Consider the following 18,914-nt stretch of genomic DNA (forward strand, 5'->3'; position numbering starts at 1 on the left):
GTTACATTAAAAAATTAAAGTAAATTCACTAGAGAGTAACGGTTATTGTAAACTGTTCACCTCTATTTAATTATCATTGTCAAATAAATATAATTTTGTTTATACGGAGGGGCTTCACGGTGGAAGAGGGGTTAGTGCGTCTGCCTCACAATACGAAGGTCCTGCAGTCCTGGGTTCAAATCCAGACTCGGGATCTTTCTGTGTGGAGTTTGCATGTTCTCCCCGTGAATGCGTGGGTTCCCTCCGGGTACTCCGGCTTCCTCCCACCTCCAAAGACATGCACCTGGGGATAGGTTGATTGGCAACACTAAATGGGCCCTAGTGTGTGAATGTTGTCTGTCTATCTGTGTTGGTCCTGCGATGAGGTGGCGACTTGTCCAGGGTGTACCCCGCCTTCCGCCCGATTGTTGCTGAGATAGGCGCCAGCGCCCCCCGCGACCCCGAAAGGGAATAAGCGGTAGGAAATGGATGGATGTTTATACGGATCATTTTTAGATTTTGACGATGCATAATAACTCTGTATTTTCCGGACTATAGTGCAAACCGGGTTTTTAAGCCGCACCCACTAAATTTTAAAGGGGAACATTTTTTTTTCATACATTAGCCGCACCGGGTATAAGCCACAGATATATATGTTGTGAAATTACTTATTTACACAGAAATATTCTGTAAATGTTTATTTACACACCTTTTATTGTTTCCAAACTGTAACACGGCAGTAAAACGGGTGATCAAACAAAACAGAAGTCATCGTCATGGACCCACTAGCTCCGGAAGCTAGTTTTTTAATCAGCTAAACGGACTTAATAAATCTACGGTGACATTTTGGTGAGATTATGAAACTGAAACAAAAAAAAACATGGCATTGTAAGATAATAATGCTAACACAGACACTCGTAAACATGTTAGCATATTAACTAATATGCATCATTACATTACGATAACATGAAAACACTCCTACAGACATTGCAAATGTTAAAGTACCAATAATTGTCACACACACAGTAGGTGTGGCGAAATTATTCTCTGCATTTGACCCATCACCCTTGATTCACCAACTGGGACGTGAGGGGAGCAGTGGGCAGCAGCGGTGGCCGCGCCGGGGAATAATTTTTGGTGATTTAACCCCCAATATATATATATATATATAACCTTTGCTGCTGAGTGCCAAGCAGGGAAGTCATGCAACGGTTTAGTAAGTACAAACAATAGCTCGGTTTGTAGAGTGGCCGTGCCAGGAACTTGAGGGTTGCAGGTTCGATTCCCACTTGTGCCATCCTAGTTACTGCCGTTGTGTCCTTGGGCAAAACACTTTACCCACCTGCTCCCAGTGCCACCCACACTGGTTTAAATGTAACTTAGATATTGGGTGTCACTATGTAAAGCGCTTTGAGTCACTTGAGAAAAGCGTTATATAAATATAATTCACACACTAATTCACTAAAACCTAAAAACGTCTCTTGGAGTGATGAATGAAGAATGAATACGAGAAGAAATTATGGATGGCTAGAGCAGTGGTTCTCAAATGGGGGTACTTGAAGGTTTGTCAAGGGGTACGTGAGATTTTTCAAAAATATTCTAAAAATAACAATTCAAAAATCTTTTATAAATATATTTATTGAATAATACTTCAACCAAATATGAATGTAAGTTCATAAACTGTGAAAAGAAATGCAACAACGCAATATTCAGTGTTGACAGCTACATTTTTTGTGGACATGTTCCATGTTGTAGCTGAGATAGGCGCCAGCGCCCCCCGCGACCCCGAAAGGGAATAAGCGGTAGAAAATGGATGGATGGATGGATGTTCCATAAATATTGATGTTAAAGATTTATTTTTTTGTGAAGAAATGTTTACAATTAAGTTCATAAATCCAGATGGATCTCTATTACAATCCCCAAAGAGGGCACTTTAAGTTGATGACTACTTCTATGTGTAGAAATCTTTATTTATAATTGAATCACTTGTTTATTTTTCAACAAGTTTTTAGTTCTTTTTATATCAATCAATCAATGTTTACTTATATAGCCCTAAATCACTAGTGTCTCAAAGGGCTGCACAAACCACTACGACATCCTCGGTAGGCCCACATAAGGGCAAGGAAAACTCACACCCAGTGGGACGTCGGTGACAATGATGACTATGAGAACCTTGGAGAGGAGGAAAGCAATGGATGTCGAGCGGGTCCAACATGATACTGTGAAAGTTCAATCCATAATGGATCCAACACAGTCGCGAGAGTCCAGTCCAAAGCGGATCCAACACAGCAGCGAGAGTCCCGTTCACAGCGGAGCCAGCAGGAAACCATCCCAAGCGGAGGCGGATCAGCAGCGCAGAGATGTCCCCAGCCGATACACAGGCAAGCAGTACATGGCCACCGGATCGGACCGGACCCATATCTTTTTTTCCCAAATAGTTCAAGAAAGACCACTACATCCATCCATCCATTTTCTACCGTTTATTCCCTTTTGGGGTCGCGGGGGGGGGCTGGCGCCTATCTCAGCTACAATCGGGCGGAAGGCGGGGTACACCCTGGACAAGTCGCCACCTCATCGCAGAAGACCACTACAAATAAGCAATATTTTGCACTGTTATATAATTTCATAAATCAGAAACTGATGACATAGTGCTGTTTTTTACTTCTTTATCTCTTTTTTTCAACCAAAAATGCTCTGCTCTGATTAGGGTGTACTTGAATTAAAAAAATGTTCACAGGGGGTATATCACTGAAAAAAGGTTGAGAACCACTTGAACAAAACTTGATTGAAAATCTATAAATTAGCCACGCCATCTGATAAGCCGCAGGGTTCAAAGTTTAGGAAAAAAGTTGCGGCTTGCAGTCCACAATGTACGGTATCTGCAGTACGACACTGGCAATACATTTGTTTTAAGTAGCATTAAAAATGCATTAAAAAGCATTACATTAGAATTGCTGACACTTGCAAAAAACCCTGTTCTACTCCTTATGGTTTTCTGGAGGCCCTCATAGGATGTTGGAAAACAAGCAATGCTGCAACTTCACGTGAGCCAAATGGCCGTTGGAAGTGTTACGGTGTCGTCTCTGGCGCTTACCCCTGTTGTCGTTGTTATCCAGGTGCTGGGAAAAGACCACCCGGACGTGGCCAAGCAGCTTAATAACCTGGCCCTGCTGTGTCAGAACCAGGGCAAGTACGAGGAGGTTGAGTACTACTACATGAGAGCACTGGAGATCTATCAGACCAAACTGGGGCCCGACGACCCCAATGTGGCTAAAACCAAGAATAACTTGGTAAGACGGGCATATTGATGCTTAAAGGGGTCCTAGTCTGCTGTGAACACTTATGTACATGTGATTTATTAATATTTTATTTTCAATATATATGCAATCATTTCTAAAAAAACGTTTTCACATTGTCAGTATGGGGTATTGTGTGTAGAATTTTGAGGACAAAAAGCCTGGAACATGACAAAATGTGGAAAGAGTGAAGCACTGAATACTTTAAGGATACACATACCTCTTAGAAGTTTGAAATGTAGGATAGGACCCTTTTTTAACAAAGTTACTTCTAAGTGTGTCACATCGTGTTTACACTTGCACCAATCAACATTTTTGGAGGGATCCTCCCGCTGTGGTTTTAATGTTCCCCCGCCTCTCCCAGGCCTCCTGCTACCTCAAGCAGGGCAAGTTCAAGCAGGCGGAGACTCTTTACAAAGAAATCCTCACCCGGGCCCACGAGCGAGAGTTTGGCTCGGTTGACGGTAGGTTGGAAGCGCACGTGTCCCGACTGGAGACCACACACACACCTCACCTGCTTCTCGCATCTCTCTTGTCGCGTTCCCACCGCAGGTGAGAACAAACCAATTTGGATGCACGCCGAGGAGAGAGAAGAACAAAGCAAGGTGAGAGTGATTTAATATGTTTGTTATACACAGGAGCTACGGGCAGCGAACATATATATATATATATATATATATATATATATATATATATACTGTCGCTTTCCGGAAGAGTAAGTGCTGCAAGGGGTTCTGGGTATTTGCTCTGTTGTTTTTATGTTGTTACGGTGCGGATGTTCTCCCGAAATGTGTCTTTCTTGTTTTGGTGTGGGTTCACAGTGTGGCGCATATTTGTGACAGTGTTAAAGTTGTTTATACGGCCACCCTAAGTGTGACCTGTATGGCTGTTGACCAAGTAAGCCTTGCATTCACTTGTGTGTGTATAAAAGCCGCATATATTACGTGACTGGAACGACACTCTGGAGGAAAAGCGGACGTGACAACAGGGTGCAGAGGACGCGAAAGGCAGTGCCTTTGAGGCACGCCCCCAATATTGTTGTCCGGGTTGAAATCGGGAGAAATCCGGGAGAATGGTTGCCCCAGGAGAATTTGCTCTGTTGTTTTTATGTTGTGTTACGGTGCGGATGTTCTCCCGAAATGTGTTTGTCATTCTTGTTTGGTGTGGGTTCACAGTGTGGCGCATATTTGTAACAGTGTTAAAGTTGTTTATACGGCCACCCTAAGTGTGACCTGTATGGCTGTTGACCAAGTATGCCTTGCATTCACATATGTGTGTGTAAAAGCCGCGTATATTATGTGACTGGAACGGCGGTCTGTTAGTATGGAGGAAAAGCGGACGTGACGACAGGTTGTAAAGGACGCTAAAGGTAGTGCCTTTGAAGCACGCCCCCAATATTGTTGTCCGGGTTGAAATAGGGAGAACTCCGGGAGAATGGTTGCCCCGGGAGGGGCACTGAAATTCGTGAGTCTCCCAGGAAATTTGGGAGGGTTGGCAAGTATGGCTTCGTCGTGTAGAAAAACTAAGGAGATGGTCCGTTTTAAGCTGGGATAAGGAAGACTAACTTGAATTAGCAGATTACTATATTTTCTGGACTATAGAGCATACTTGCCAACATTGAGGCCTCCAAATTCGGAAGATTGGGGGGGTTGCAGCTGGTGTATACTGTTGCTTTCCGGAAGAGTAAGTGCTGCAAGGGGTTCTGGGTATTTGCTCTGTTGTTTTTATGTTGTTACGGTGCGGATGTTCTCCCGAAATGTGTCTTTCTTGTTTTGGTGTGGGTTCACAGTGTGGCGCATATTTGTGACAGTGTTAAAGTTGTTTATACGGCCACCCTAATTGTGACCTGTATGGCTGTTGAGCAAGTAAGCCTTGCATTCACTTGTGTGTGTATAAAAGCCGCATATATTACGTGACTGGAACGACACTCTGTTAGTATGGAGGAAAAGCGGACGTGACGACCGGCTGCAGAGGACGCGAAAGGTAGTGCCTTTGAGGCACGCCCGCAATATTGTTGTCCGGGTTGAAATCGGGAGAAATCCGGGAGAATGGCTGCCCCAGGAGAATTTGCTCTGTTGTTTTTATGTTGTGTTACGGTGCGGATGTTCTCCCGAAATGTGTTTGTCATTCTTGTTTGGTGTGGGTTCACAGTGTGGCGCATATTTGTGACAGTGTTAAAGTTGTTTATACGGCCACCTTAAGTGTGACCTGTATGGCTGTTGACCAAGTAAGCCTTGCATTCATTTGTGTGTGTATAAAAGCTGCATATATTACGTGACTGGAACGACACTCTGTTAGTATGGAGGAAAAGCGGACGTGACGACCGGCTGCAGAGGACGCGAAAGGCAGTGCCTTTGAGGCACGCCCGCAATATTGTTGTCCGGGTTGAAATCGGGAGAAATCCGGGAGAATGGTTGCCCCAGGAGAATTTGCTCTGTTGTTTTTATGTTGTGTTACGGTGCGGATGTTCTCCTGAAATGTGTTTGTCATTCTTGTTTGGTGTGGGTTCACAGTGTGGCGCATATTTGTAACAGTGTTAAAGTTGTTTATACGGCTACCCTCAGTGTGACCTGTATGGCTGTTGTCCAAGTATGCGTTGCATTCACATATGTGTGTGTAAAAGCCGCGTATATTACGTGACTGGAACGACACTCTGTTAGTATGGAGGAAAAGCGGACGTGACGACAGGTTGTAAAGGACGCGAAAGGCAGTGCCTTTGAGGCACTCCCCAATATTGTTGTCCGGGTTGAAATAGGGAGAACTCCGGGAGAATGGTTGCCCCGGGAGGGGCACTGAAATTCGTGAGTCTCCCAGGAAATTTGGGAGGGTTGGCAAGTATGGCTTAGTCGCGTAGAAAAACTAAGGAGATGGTCCGTTTTAAGTTGGGATAAGGAAGACTAACTTGAATTAGCAGATTACTATATTTTCTGGACTATAGAGCATACTTGCCAACATTGAGGCCTCCAAATTCGGCAGATGGGGCGGGGGGGGGGTGTATATACTGTCGCTTTCCGGAAGAGTAAGTGCTGCAAGGGGTTCTGGGTATTTGCTCTGTTGTTTTTATGTTGTTACGGTGCGGATGTTCTCCCGAAATGTGTCTTTCTTGTTTCGGTGTGGGTTCACAGTGTGGCGCATATTTGTAACAGTGTTAAAGTTGTTTATACGGCCACCCTAAATGTGACCTGTATGGCTGTTGACCAAGTAAGCCTTGCATTCATTTGTGTGTGTGTAAAAGCCTTATATTATATAGTGACTATATTACGTGACTGGAACGACACTCTGTTAGTATGGAGGAAAAGCGGACGTGACGGCAGGTTGTAAAGGACGCTAAAGGTAGTGACTTTGGGGCACGCCCCCAATATTGTTGTCAGGGTTGAAATCGGGAGAAATCTGGGAGAATGGTTTTCTGGAGTCTCCCGGGAAAATCGGGAGGGTTGGCAAGTATAGCTTAGTCGCGTAGGAAAACTAAGGAGATGGTCCGTTTTGGAGCTGGGATAAGAAAGACTAACTTCAATTAGCAGATTACCGTATTTTCTGGACTATATCTTACTTATTTATTTTTTATTGTGCTCTTTTTGTGTTGTGTTTGCTCGTTTTCCTTGTGTTATCTTTTAACCTGCCTATTGTACAGCACTTTGGCTACCCATGTGGTAAATTTTTAATGTGCTTTATAAATAAAGTTGATTTGATTTTGTATATAGCACACCAACTAAATTTTATGGGAATTTTTTTTTTCCAAATATTAGCTGTACCGAACTATAACCCGCAGATATATACGTTTTGAAATTCGTTATTTACCTGGAAATATTCTGTAAATGTTTATTTACATACCATAAGTTTTTCCAAACGGTGCCTGTCACACGGCAGTAAAACGGCTGAACAAACAAAACAGCAGTCATGGTCTTGGACCCACTAGCTGCGGAAGCTAGCGCTCCAATCAGCTAAACAGACTCAATAACTCCACGGTGACGTTTTTTGTTGAATTTACTGAGAAATTTATAAAACTTAAAACAATAGAAAAAAGAATGCCGTTGTAAGTTAAGAATACTAACACAGACACTCGTAGACGTTTTAGCATATTAGCCAAAGCTAACGACACTAGTGTCATTACAGCCCTACAAGACATTTCACATGGGACGGTTTAGTATGTATAAACAGTTTTAGTTATATTGTAAAACTCACAAATGTTGCTTGGAGTGATGAATGTCAAATCTGTTTGAGTAGAACGTTATGGACGGCTAAAAGACTGTTGAAAGACTGTTTTACCATGATATGATTAAACAAGTTGAATAACCTATTCGGGTGTTACCATTTAGTGGTCAATTGTACGGAATATGTACTGTACTACTAAATAAATAAAAGTTTAAATCAATTAATCAATCAATCAATAAATTGAAGGAAAACTGCAGCACCTGCAGTGAGCCAACTCGTCCAAAAGATGGCGCCGTAGAACAAAGAATAAAACTCCTTGGTGTATTTGCTTGCTTAATGTTGTTTTAAAAAAATTATTTTTAGTATTGCCGTCAGCGAAAAAAAAATCCATAAAATAGCTGCACCATCTTATAAGCTGCAGGAAAGAAAGCAGCGGTTTATAGTCCGTCATTAACGGTTTTTCTATGCAGAAGCGGCACAAGACTTCTGAGGCCGCCATAATCCCAGCACCACTACAAAATGTCTGCTTTCCAGCACAAACTGCTTCAAGTGTGAAAGGAATATGAGGAGCTTAACGCTGCTTCTTGTCTCGCAGGGGAAGCAGAAAGACGGCGCGCCCTTCGGAGAGTACGGCGGCTGGTACAAAGCTTGTAAAGTTGACAGGTGAACACAAAAGATGGCCGCCTTGCAGTGTTTTTTTTTTTCTGATGATACGTTTCCGCCGGTTTGTGCAGCCCCACGGTCACCACCACCCTGAAGAACCTGGGCGCGCTCTACAAGCGGCAGGGCAAGTTTGAGGCCGCCGAGACCCTGGAGGAAGCTGCCATGCGTTCCAGGAAGCAGGTGTGGCAAGTTCCAGGTTAATTGTTCTAATTAGCATGGGTGCGATTAACCAAGGTTTTAATTTGTGTTGTTTTTTTTCCTCCGCCGGCATTTGATCGACGGCCACGTTGGCCAATCAGAATTGTTGAGCCTCGCGTTTGTTCGTCCCTCGCTTCAAACTGGAAGAAAGACGTCTTACTGTATGCGTCGCTCTCAGCACCTAAATGTGTTTATTTAACAATGAAACCAACTGAACACAGTGAGCCCTCTTTTTTTTTTTACTGGTTCAAAATCTTTGTGGCGGCGGAGACCAGAGCGAGGCGCACACACAAAGTACAGAGAGCTTTGCGACTCGCCAGTGAATGCTGCAAAGTAAAGGAAAAAACGTATGATTGCAAAGCCAAATGTGCCGTCGTGGTAATATTTCAGCTTCCAATCCGATGGGGAATACGAGCCCATCAACACGGACACATGAGTGAAAATGACTCGATGACGTGATGGCAACAAACAAAAAGTCAACATTCGACTTTGTTTTTGTAACTGTGGAAAAAAAGAACTTTAAAATGTTCAATATTCAAGAAGGTACATTTTTTGCTTGCAGAAATAAGTCCATGTTATTCTTTGTTTATTTATTTAGGATAGCAAAATGATTTACCTTCCAATGACGGTACAATGGTAAGCAATTATACAGTAATGAAAAATAAAAATGTACATCCTTTTTAATGGTTACTTGCATTATTATTATATACTATGATTAGATAGACAATAAATGCTTTAAAATGTAATATCGGAATATATCGGTATCGGTTTCAAAATTATCGGTATCGGTTTCAAAAAGTAAAATGCATGACTTTTTAAAACGCTGCTGTGTACACGGACGTAGGGAGAAGTACAGAGCGCCAATTAACCTTAAAGGCACTGCCTTTGCGTCCCGGCCCAAGCACATAATATCTACGGCTTTTCACACTCTTCAGTTTCAGTTCAGTTTCAGTTTATTTTCAGTCTAACAAAAACATATTCAAACATAGATCACGATTCAAAAATGAATAACATGACTGAAACAGGCAGAAGCAAAAAAGCTTATATGCCCAACATAAATTTTTTACATTCAATAAAGTTACCTTTTCTAATAATTCTGCAACACAAAAAGAAATATAGTCATTCAGCATTTACATTTAAGTTGCCCTTTAACAAATAATACAAAAATATGTACCTACACACATACACTTTTCTGTAAATAGATAAACATACATACCTTCTAAATACAACATTTAACCAAACAAACATAAATTTCTAGTTCACATAACTTTTTAAAATACATTGTGACATATTCTTTTTGAAATTAAATACTGAGTCACTCATTTTTATTTCTTTACCAACAGAATTCCACAAATTAACACCGAGAACAGATAAACATCTACGTTTAACAACTAGTCTTGCTTTTGGTAAAATAAACTTGGATTCATCTCTTAGATTGTATTTGCTGGTCTGTAGAGAGAAGTATTTTTGAATTCCTTCCGGAAGAGTATTTATTTTTACTTTGAACATTATCTGTGTTATTTTATAATAAACAATATCTTGAAATTTCAAGTGAAAGAAGGCATACTTGGTCTACAGCCATACAGGTCACACTGAGGGTGGCCGTATAAACAACTTTAACACTGTTACAAATATGCGCCACACTGTGAACCCACACCAAACAAGAATGACAAACACATTTCGGGAGAACATCCGCACCGTAACAGAATATAAACACAACAGAACAAATACCCAGAACCCCCTTGCAGCACTAACTTTTCCGGGACACTACAATATACACCACTACTACCGCCCTCACCTCAACCCCACCCCGCCCACCTCAACCTCCTCATGCTCTCTCATGGAGAGCATGTCCCAAATTCCAAGCTGCTGGTTTGAGGCATGTTAAAAAAAATAATGCACTTTGGGACTTCAATAATAAATATGGCATAATAATGTGTTAGTTCCACGACTGTATGTATCGGTTTTGGTTGATATGGGAATCGGTAATCAAGAGTTGGACAATATCGGATATCGGCAAAAAAGCCATTATCGGACATCTCTAATTATGCAGACATTACTTTATGAACACTATAGTTTTTATTGATTATTCTTTCAATTTAAGATTATGATGTCGACAAAAGCTTTGAGTCCGTCTGCATGAAGTCAAATATTTTTGAGGCAAATAATTGTTCTAGTTTGTGCGCCTTGAGACTCAAACGTGTTAATTGAGAGTCTAAAAGTAGCATGTCCTCCTTCACTCGTTATTTTCTGGGTTTTATGCAATTTTACGTAACTTAAAGTATAAAAATTGCAAATCGAATCACAATCGCAATTCTGGAGAGCAAACTCGCAGTTAGGTTTTTTCTCAAAATGTTGCGTTAGCATACACTCTCCTGTTGCTGCAGGGTTGTGTGCGAAAACAAATCAAGGAATGAAGTTGCGACAAAAGCACACAATCAAACCAAAGATTTAACTAGTATCAAAGGGAAGTTATAGGCATGTAATGACAATAAAAAAACTACACCTTCACTCTTTTAACCTTAAAATTTGTGAATGGTATGATCAATCAATCAATGTTTATTTTATAGCCCTAAATCACAAGTGTCTCAAAGGGCTGCACAAGCCACAACGACATCCTCGGTTCAGATCCCACAATGTTACAGAAATGCTAATAAAGATGTATTCTACAGACAGAAAGTTATGTACACTTTATCCCATGCTTACATCTCATCGTGCAAAATGGGGTGCACAATACTTTCAAAATAAGACCCTCACCCTTGACCGGGGGTGTCCAAACTTTTTGACTTTGGGAGCCGCATTGGGCTAAAAAAAATAAATGTGTTTGTTACAGGAATGTACACTTTATCCCATAATTACATCTCATTGTGCAAAATGTGAATGTTTTAAGGGGATCTAAATGGGATTTTTGAAAGGGGTGCACAATATTTTCAAAGTAGGACCCTCACCCTTGACCAGGGGTGTCCATACTTTTTGACTTGGGAGCAACAGTAGGCTAAAAAAAAGTAAATGTGTTTGTGTGTGTGTGTGTACGAATTATATTAATATGATGGGTATGTTATTAAAATACTGGATATATAATTATTATAAATACAATAGAATAGAAAGTACTTTATTGATCCCTGGGGGAAATTCAGCACCACAGTTCGCTCACAATAAACAATAATAATAATAAATAATATATGACATATATATATATAATATATGAATAAGTCTTGATTGGATTATCCAGAGAATAGTGCTCGATACCGTGGTAGAACGCAATATGTAGGTGTGGGAAAAATCACAAGACTACTTCATCTCTACAGAACTGTTTCATGAGGGGTTCCCTCAATCATCAGGAGATTTTAATGGAAGCATTCACATACAATGGTTTATATAGGGCACAGAGTGGGTGGGTACAGGCAGGCGTAGGGGCGTGGTGATTGGCTCATGTGTTACCTAGGAGGTGTTTCCGTCTGTAGCGGCATGTTGAAATGATTTCACTGCGCTTGTTGAGGGATGATAGATCTGGATGATATATAATAAACAGTTTCTCTTTTAAGCATAGGTTGCATCTTTTATTACCACTGTTGTAAGGTGTGCTGGATGCAAGAATTTGCCATGTTATTGAATATTCAACATTATTGTCTTTGAGGTTCCAAATGTGTTTGCTGAGTTCTGTAGAATTCCGCAAAGTCTGGTTTCTAAAGGTGGCGTTGTGATTATTCCATCTTGTTTTGAACGCTCCTTCGGTTAATCCTACGTACGTGTCGGATATGTTAATGTCCTTGCGTATTACTTTTGCTTGGTAAACGACTGATGTCTGTAAGCACCCTCCGTTGAGAGGGCAATCAGGTTTCTTGCGTACATATACTTATATGAAAAATATAAGTATATTCTACATATATTCTACATTTAAGTGCAGTCAAGAAGGAACATATGCATTATACAGTCTGATGGCTGTCGGTATGAAGGACATCCTATGTCGTTCCGTGTTGCAATTTGGGAGTCTGAGCCTTCCACTGAACATGCTCATTATCTCCGCAAGGTCCGAGTGTAGTGGGTGGGAGGTGTTGTCCATAATGGCTAGGAGTTTTGCTAGACTTCTCCTCTCTGACACCACCGCCAAAGAGTCCAGCTCCACTCCTACCACGTAAATGGCCTTCCCTACAAACTTGTCCAGTCTGTTTGCGTCCCTCACTCTCTCAACCCGCTGCCCCAGCAAGCCACGGCATATAAGAAATGGGTATTATGAGTATGTAAAAGTTTGACTCCTACCGTGTTTACTTCTGTGACAACCTCCTTAAAGTTTTGTAATCAATCAGAAATATCCAGCAGCTAAAATGGGCCAAAGACTAAGTGTGGAAAGATTGTTTTGCATTTTTTCCATCATGCACTCTAGTGGGTGTAATTTAGATTTTTTTTTTTATGGTATTTGGACCTTTCTGCATAACATCCACTAAGTTCATTGAGCAGGTTGTCTTATGTGTGACCATGTGTGTTGACCTTTGTCTTAGTTTTTTTTTTTTTTTGCCCCATGACTAGGGAAGGTTGTTTGGATTGTGTCATATAATTGAATGCTGTGCTATTATACCATATTTCTTTCAAGTGTCATTAAATGCTGATTATCGGTCCTGCTAGACACCGAACTCTATTTAATAATACAACTCTAACATTTGACAACCAAACAATTAAACAAGGCGACACGGTAAAGAATCTGGGTATTATCTTCGACCCAACTCTCTCCTTTGAGGCACACATTAAAAGCGTTACTAAAACTGCCTTCTTTCATCTCCGTAATATCGCTAAAATTCGCTCCATTCTGTCCACTAAAGACGCCGAGATCATTATCCATGCGTTTGTTACGTCTCGTCTCGATTACTGTAACGTATTATTTTCGGGTCTCCCCATGTCTAGCATTAAAAGATTACAGTTGGTACAAAATGCGGCTGCTAGACTTTTGACAAGAACAAGAACGTTTGATCACATTACGCCTGTACTGGCTCACCTGCACTGGCTTCCTGTGCACTTAAGATGTGACTTTAAGGTTTTACTACTTACGTATAAAATACTACACGGTCTAGCTCCATCCTATCTTGCTGATTGTATTGTACCATATGTCCCGGCAAGAAATCTGCGTTCAAAGGACTCCGGCTTATTAGTGATTCCCAAAGCCCAAAAAAGGTCTGCGGGCTATAGAGCGTTTTCCGTTCGGGCTCCAGTACTCTGGAATGCCCTCCCGGTAACAGTTCGAGATGCCACCTCAGTAGAAGCATTTAAGTCTCACCTTAAAACTCATTTGTATACTCTAGCCTTTAAATAGACTCCCTTTTTAGACCAGTTTATCTGCCGTTTCTTTTATTTTTCTTCTATGTCCCACTCTCCCTTGTGGAGGGGGTCCGGTCCGATCCGGTGGCCATGTACTGCTTGCCTGTGTATCGGCTGGGGACATCTCTGCGCTGCTGATCCGCATCCGCTTGGGATGGTTTCCTGCTGGCTCCGCTATGAACGGGACTCTCGCTGCTGTGTTGGATCCGCTTTGGACTGGACTCTCGCGACTGTGTTGGATCCATTATGGATTGAACTTTCACAGTATCATGTTAGACCCGCTCGACATCCATTGCTTTCCTCCTCTCCAAGGTTCTCATAGTCATCATTGTCACCGACGTCCCACTGGGTGTGAGTTTTCTTTGCCCTTATGTGGGCCTACCGAGGATGTCGTAGTGGTTTGTGCAGCCCTTTGAGACACTAGTGATTTAGGGCTATATAAGTAAACATTGATTGATTGATTGATTGAATTAGATGTACCCACTTTGTCCGCTCCGCAAGTTGGCAACAAATATTTAGCATTCAGAGACCGCCTGGTATTTAAGATTAATAGTTTGGATACCCCTGCCCGAGACATACAATACTAGTACATAGCTCTTGAAAAACAAGTTTTTTTTATTGTTGGTTCCATTGTAAGTGGGCCAAATCACTTATGTGAGAAAATAACCTCATGAAAATGACTGCTGTCATTTGATTGATATAATAAAAAAATTAACTTAAGTCAGGTTTGAACAGGTTTGGCCTCGTTGTGCACGTCTGATGTTGCTCACATGTGCTCGGGGGAGTTTTTTGCGTTTGCTCAGACACGTGAAAAATGAGGGGGAATATTGCCGGGGACACGTCATACGCCTCACCGCCTAAACGATCTCCTTTCAGGGCCTGGACACGGCGCACAAGCAGCGCGTGGCCGACGTCCTCAGCGAGCCAGAGGCCCGCGAGAAGCAGCGCAGCCGAGAGAGCTTGACCTCGGACACGGTCAAGTACGAGAGCGGGCCTGACGGCGGCGAGGAAGTGAGTATGAGCGTGGAGTGGAACGGGGTAAGTACAGTACACAGCCCTCGCCACGTTAGCGCACACGCTCACCAGTGAGGTCATAGGTCAACTCGTGATGCTGATTGACTGTAAGCCCGCAGTAGATCTACTTAGATTCACTCAACACCACTTTCCACCCAGCAGTACAGGTTGGTTCATTTTTGGTTGCCATTGTCAAACATTGGGGAGGGTACTCGAGACACTAATCCCAGACCTGCCAACATGTATGCATTCTAGTACTTGGCGCACATTTTGACACCCCGAACACGTTTGTTCTCCAGGTACACACTTTGGAGTGATATTGTCGTATTTTTCGGGCTCACATCTCCCCTTGAAGACCCTCTTGCGTGGCATGGCTTAGACCAGGCCTGGGCAATTATTTTGACTTGGGGGGGGCCACATTTACAGAAAAAAATGTGTCCGGGGGCCGCAACACTAATACAAAACCTCACAATAATGAGTGCTAAAAACGTTAAGACAGAACGCCTTAAAAAACGTAATGAAATGTTATTTTTTTCTATGAAGGATAAAACACTGAATATGGACAACATATGAATGTCACATCCGCTTCCGATCGACATATTATCATTTACAATCGACTGAAACGTGGCAAAAATGCAACAAACTGTGAAATATGAACGCGAAAAGTACAAAATAAACCCACCTAAAATCTGATATATCACTAAGCTTTAAAACTTTGTTGTGAAAATCTCCTTCTACGTTTGTGGAAGCGCTCCCCACCCACACTGCTTGGTGCCTCGTCTGAGCTGCTGTAACATCAATCAATCAATCAATCAATGTTTATTTATATAGCCCCAAATCACAAATGTCTCAAAGGACTGCACAAATCATTACGACTACAACATCCTCGGAAGAACCCACAAAAGGGCAAGGAAAACTCACACCCAGTGGGCAGGGAGAATTCACATTCAGTGGGACGCCAGTGACAATGCTGACTATGAGAAACCTTGGAGAGGACCTCAGATGTGGGCAACCCCCCCCTCTAGGGGACCGAAAGCAATGGATGTCGAACGGGTCTAACATGATACTGTGAAAGTTCAATCCATAGTGGCTCCAAGACAGCAGTGAGAGTCCCGTCCACAGGAAACCATCTCAAGCGGATCAGCAGCGTAGAGATGTCCCCAACCGATACAGGCGAGCGGTCCATCCTGGGTCCCGACGAGCGGTCCATCCTGGGTCTCGACTCTGGACAGTCAGTACTTCATCCATGGTCATCGGACCGGACCCCCTCCACAAGGGAGGGGGGGACATAGGAGAAAGAAAAGAAGCGGCAGATCAACTGGTCTAAAAAGGAGGTCTATTTAAAGGCTAGAGTATACAGATGAGTTTTAAGATGAAACTTAAATGCTTCTACTGAGGTAGCATCTCGAACTGTTACCGGGAGGGCATTCCAGAGTACTGGAGCCCGAACGGAAAACGCTCTATAGCCTGCAGACTTTTTTTGAGCCCTAGGAATCACTAATAAGCCGGAGTCTTTTGAACGCAGATTTCTTGCCGGGACATACGGTACAATACAATCGGCAAGATAGGCTGGAGCTAGACCGTGTAGTATTTTATACGTAAGTAGTAAAACCTTAAAGTCACATCTTAAGTGCACAGGAAGCCAGTGCAGGTGAGCCAGTACAGGCGTAATATGATCAAACTTTCTTGTTCTTGTCAAAAGTCTAGCAGCCGCATTTTGTACCAACTGTAATCTTTTAATGCTAGACATGGGGAGACCCGAAAATAATACGTTACAGTAATCGAGACGAGACGTAACAAACGCATGGATAATGATCTCGGCGTCTTTAGTGGACAAAATGGAGCGAATTTTAGCGATATTACGGAGATGAAAGAAGGCCGTTTTAGTAACGCTTTTAATGTTACTATGTAATTAATGTAATCGATTACCATAGTAACAAATTAGATGACCATAGTAACTAATTAGATTACCATAGTAACTAGTATACCATCCAAAAGCGAAGATTCCAACCATTGAAATATATAGTTGAAGACTTACGGTCATTAGAAAACATGATCGCACATCAGAATGGAAGCTACACTTTCCATCTTAAAGATCTAAAAAAAAAATATTTGGGAGTGTCCGGCGGGTCAGATTGAAAAGCTTAGCTGTCCCCCGGGCCTTAATTTGCCCAGGTCTGGCGTAGACCGTAAAAGCTGTCATTTGTCGGCCAGTCGAACATTTTTTAACAAATTTGACATATTCCCACTTGGACCCCCTGCTGTTTCTCTTGGGAATCAATTCTTCCTTCATTTGTTACCAGATTCGCACCTTCTTTCTCTCGTGATACCCACTCGCACCACAGCTAACGTTACCCAGGCCGCTACCTCTCTGCTCCGCGAGGGCGTATACGTATGTGACGTATGTAAGAAGGTGTGCTTGCTGTCTGTGAGAAGAAGAGACAACAAAGAGTGGGAAAAGCCTGCTAAAAGCAAATGCGTGAGAACGTAGACTCGAATATCACGATATAGTCATTCTCTATATTGCACAGAGACAAACCCGCAATATATCGCTCAGCCCGACATCTTCTACAACCGTATTTGTGAACTTGGATTCATTTCCATAATCACACATGAAGTTAGAAGGGAATACAGATTATTTCAGCATATTTATGCGCGCCCAGAAAATGTGTCCCCAGTCATAAGTACAACAGGAAATGTACAGACGCTCAAATGTGACATTTTTTTGTAAGGGGCGCTGGAAGCCGGCAGACCCGTCAGCGATCCTGTTCTGTCTCCCTGTAATGTTTGTCTGATCTTGAATGGGATTGTGCTGAAAATTGTAATTTTCCTGACGGAATAAATAAAGTACTATCTATCTGTTACATTACCGACAACATCTTTGACAACCAAGGCATGAAAAACAATCCAGATTTTGTATACCATCACTAATAAGCGACGTAATTACTAGTGTCCAAACAGGAAGGGTTGCCTCTATCTTAAAGTTACAAATAGCCCCCATTTGAAGTCATACATGCTCACAGGTCGGGGGATACAAAGAATTGCTATTGCGACATCCAGTGGACACATTTAGAACAGCAGTTTCTTTCCAGCTCATTTTTATACTTGGCAAACTCATCTGGCCGGCCGGATATTGACAGCCTTTGATTGATTGATTGAGACTTTTATTAGTAGATTGCACAGTACAGTACATATTCCGTACAATTGACCACTAAATGGTAACACCCGAATACGTTTTTCAAATTGTTTAAGTCGGGTTCCACGTTAATCAATTCATGGTACCGCACTAGACTTGTACTGCTGGGTGGAAATGTGCACTTAGTAGATATTCATAATCATGCACTGTATTGCCATCTCACTTCTATACATAGAAACCACTCCCATATAGACTAGTCTTGTAGCTTCTTTGAGTGCTTTCACTTTCACTTTCACTTTCACTCTTGGCTCTAAACGTGTTGAAACTAACTGTGTTCATTAAAAAAAAAAAAAAAGAATCATCCACCCCTCCCCCCCGCCACTAGTGTATCATCTAGAATCTTCTGCGTTTTTTTTTTTTTTTAATCCCTCCTGCTGCACCGCTCGCTTAGCAACAGTAGCCATAGCGCTCGACAACCAATCAGCATCTCCCGCTGCGATTGCACCGACACGCCGCAGCCGCTCTCGCCGTTGACAAAAGGCCGCGTGACAGGAAGTGACGCCCCAGCCGCCAAGCGCACGAAAAGGTGTAGAAGTCGCCTGGCCGTGCTTCCGGCTTATGAGTACGTCAACATGGGCTCTGTACTGTACTCCTTCTTCACCTGTGATCTGTGCGTGTTGGCTCGCCGCTCCGATGCTTTTCTAATTTATTCACTTCTCATCTCATGTCTGGATATCTGGCTGCTGCCTCCTTTTTTGTGTCATACAATGTACAATCCCCGTCTGCATATAAGTTGGGAAATTGCGTTAGATGTAAATATAAACGGAATACGATGATTTGCAAATCGTTTTCAACCCATATTCAGTTGAATATGCTACAAAGACAACATATTTGATGTTCAAACTGATAAACATTTTTTTTTTTTTGCAAAATAATCATTAACTTTAGAATTTGATGCCAGCAACACGTGACAAAGAAGTTGGGAAAGGTGGCAATAAATACAGATATAGTTGAGGAATGCTCATCAAACACTTATTTGGAACATCCCACAGGTGTGCAGGCTAATTGGGAACAGGTGGGTGCCATGATTGGGTATAAAAAACAGCTTCCCAAAAAATGGCCAGTCTCACAAGAAAGGATGGGGCGAGGTACACCCCTTTGTCCAC

General features: G+C 42.2%; 1 protein-coding gene across 8 annotated transcripts in view; it reads left to right on the top strand.

Moving 5' to 3' along the window:
- Window positions 1-18,914, top strand: part of LOC133542284 (kinesin light chain 1) — a 242,844-nt gene that overhangs the window by 191,329 nt on the left and 32,601 nt on the right. For 6 of the 8 annotated variants that reach the window (XM_061886263.1, XM_061886261.1, XM_061886265.1 and 3 more), the window contains 6 exons: window positions 3,096-3,269; window positions 3,640-3,739; window positions 3,828-3,880; window positions 8,023-8,090; window positions 8,162-8,270; window positions 14,475-14,636. In XM_061886263.1, coding sequence (XP_061742247.1) covers window positions 3,096-3,269; window positions 3,640-3,739; window positions 3,828-3,880; window positions 8,023-8,090; window positions 8,162-8,270; window positions 14,475-14,636 — 666 coding nt within the window. The remainder of the gene's footprint in view (window positions 1-3,095; window positions 3,270-3,639; window positions 3,740-3,827; window positions 3,881-8,022; window positions 8,091-8,161; window positions 8,271-14,474; window positions 14,637-18,914) is intronic. The other 2 variants (XM_061886264.1, XM_061886266.1) reach the window with 1 other exon arrangement.

This window comes from Nerophis ophidion, linkage group LG24 (assembly GCF_033978795.1).
Source record: "Nerophis ophidion isolate RoL-2023_Sa linkage group LG24, RoL_Noph_v1.0, whole genome shotgun sequence".
In the NCBI taxonomy this organism is placed as follows: domain Eukaryota; kingdom Metazoa; phylum Chordata; class Actinopteri; order Syngnathiformes; family Syngnathidae; genus Nerophis; species Nerophis ophidion.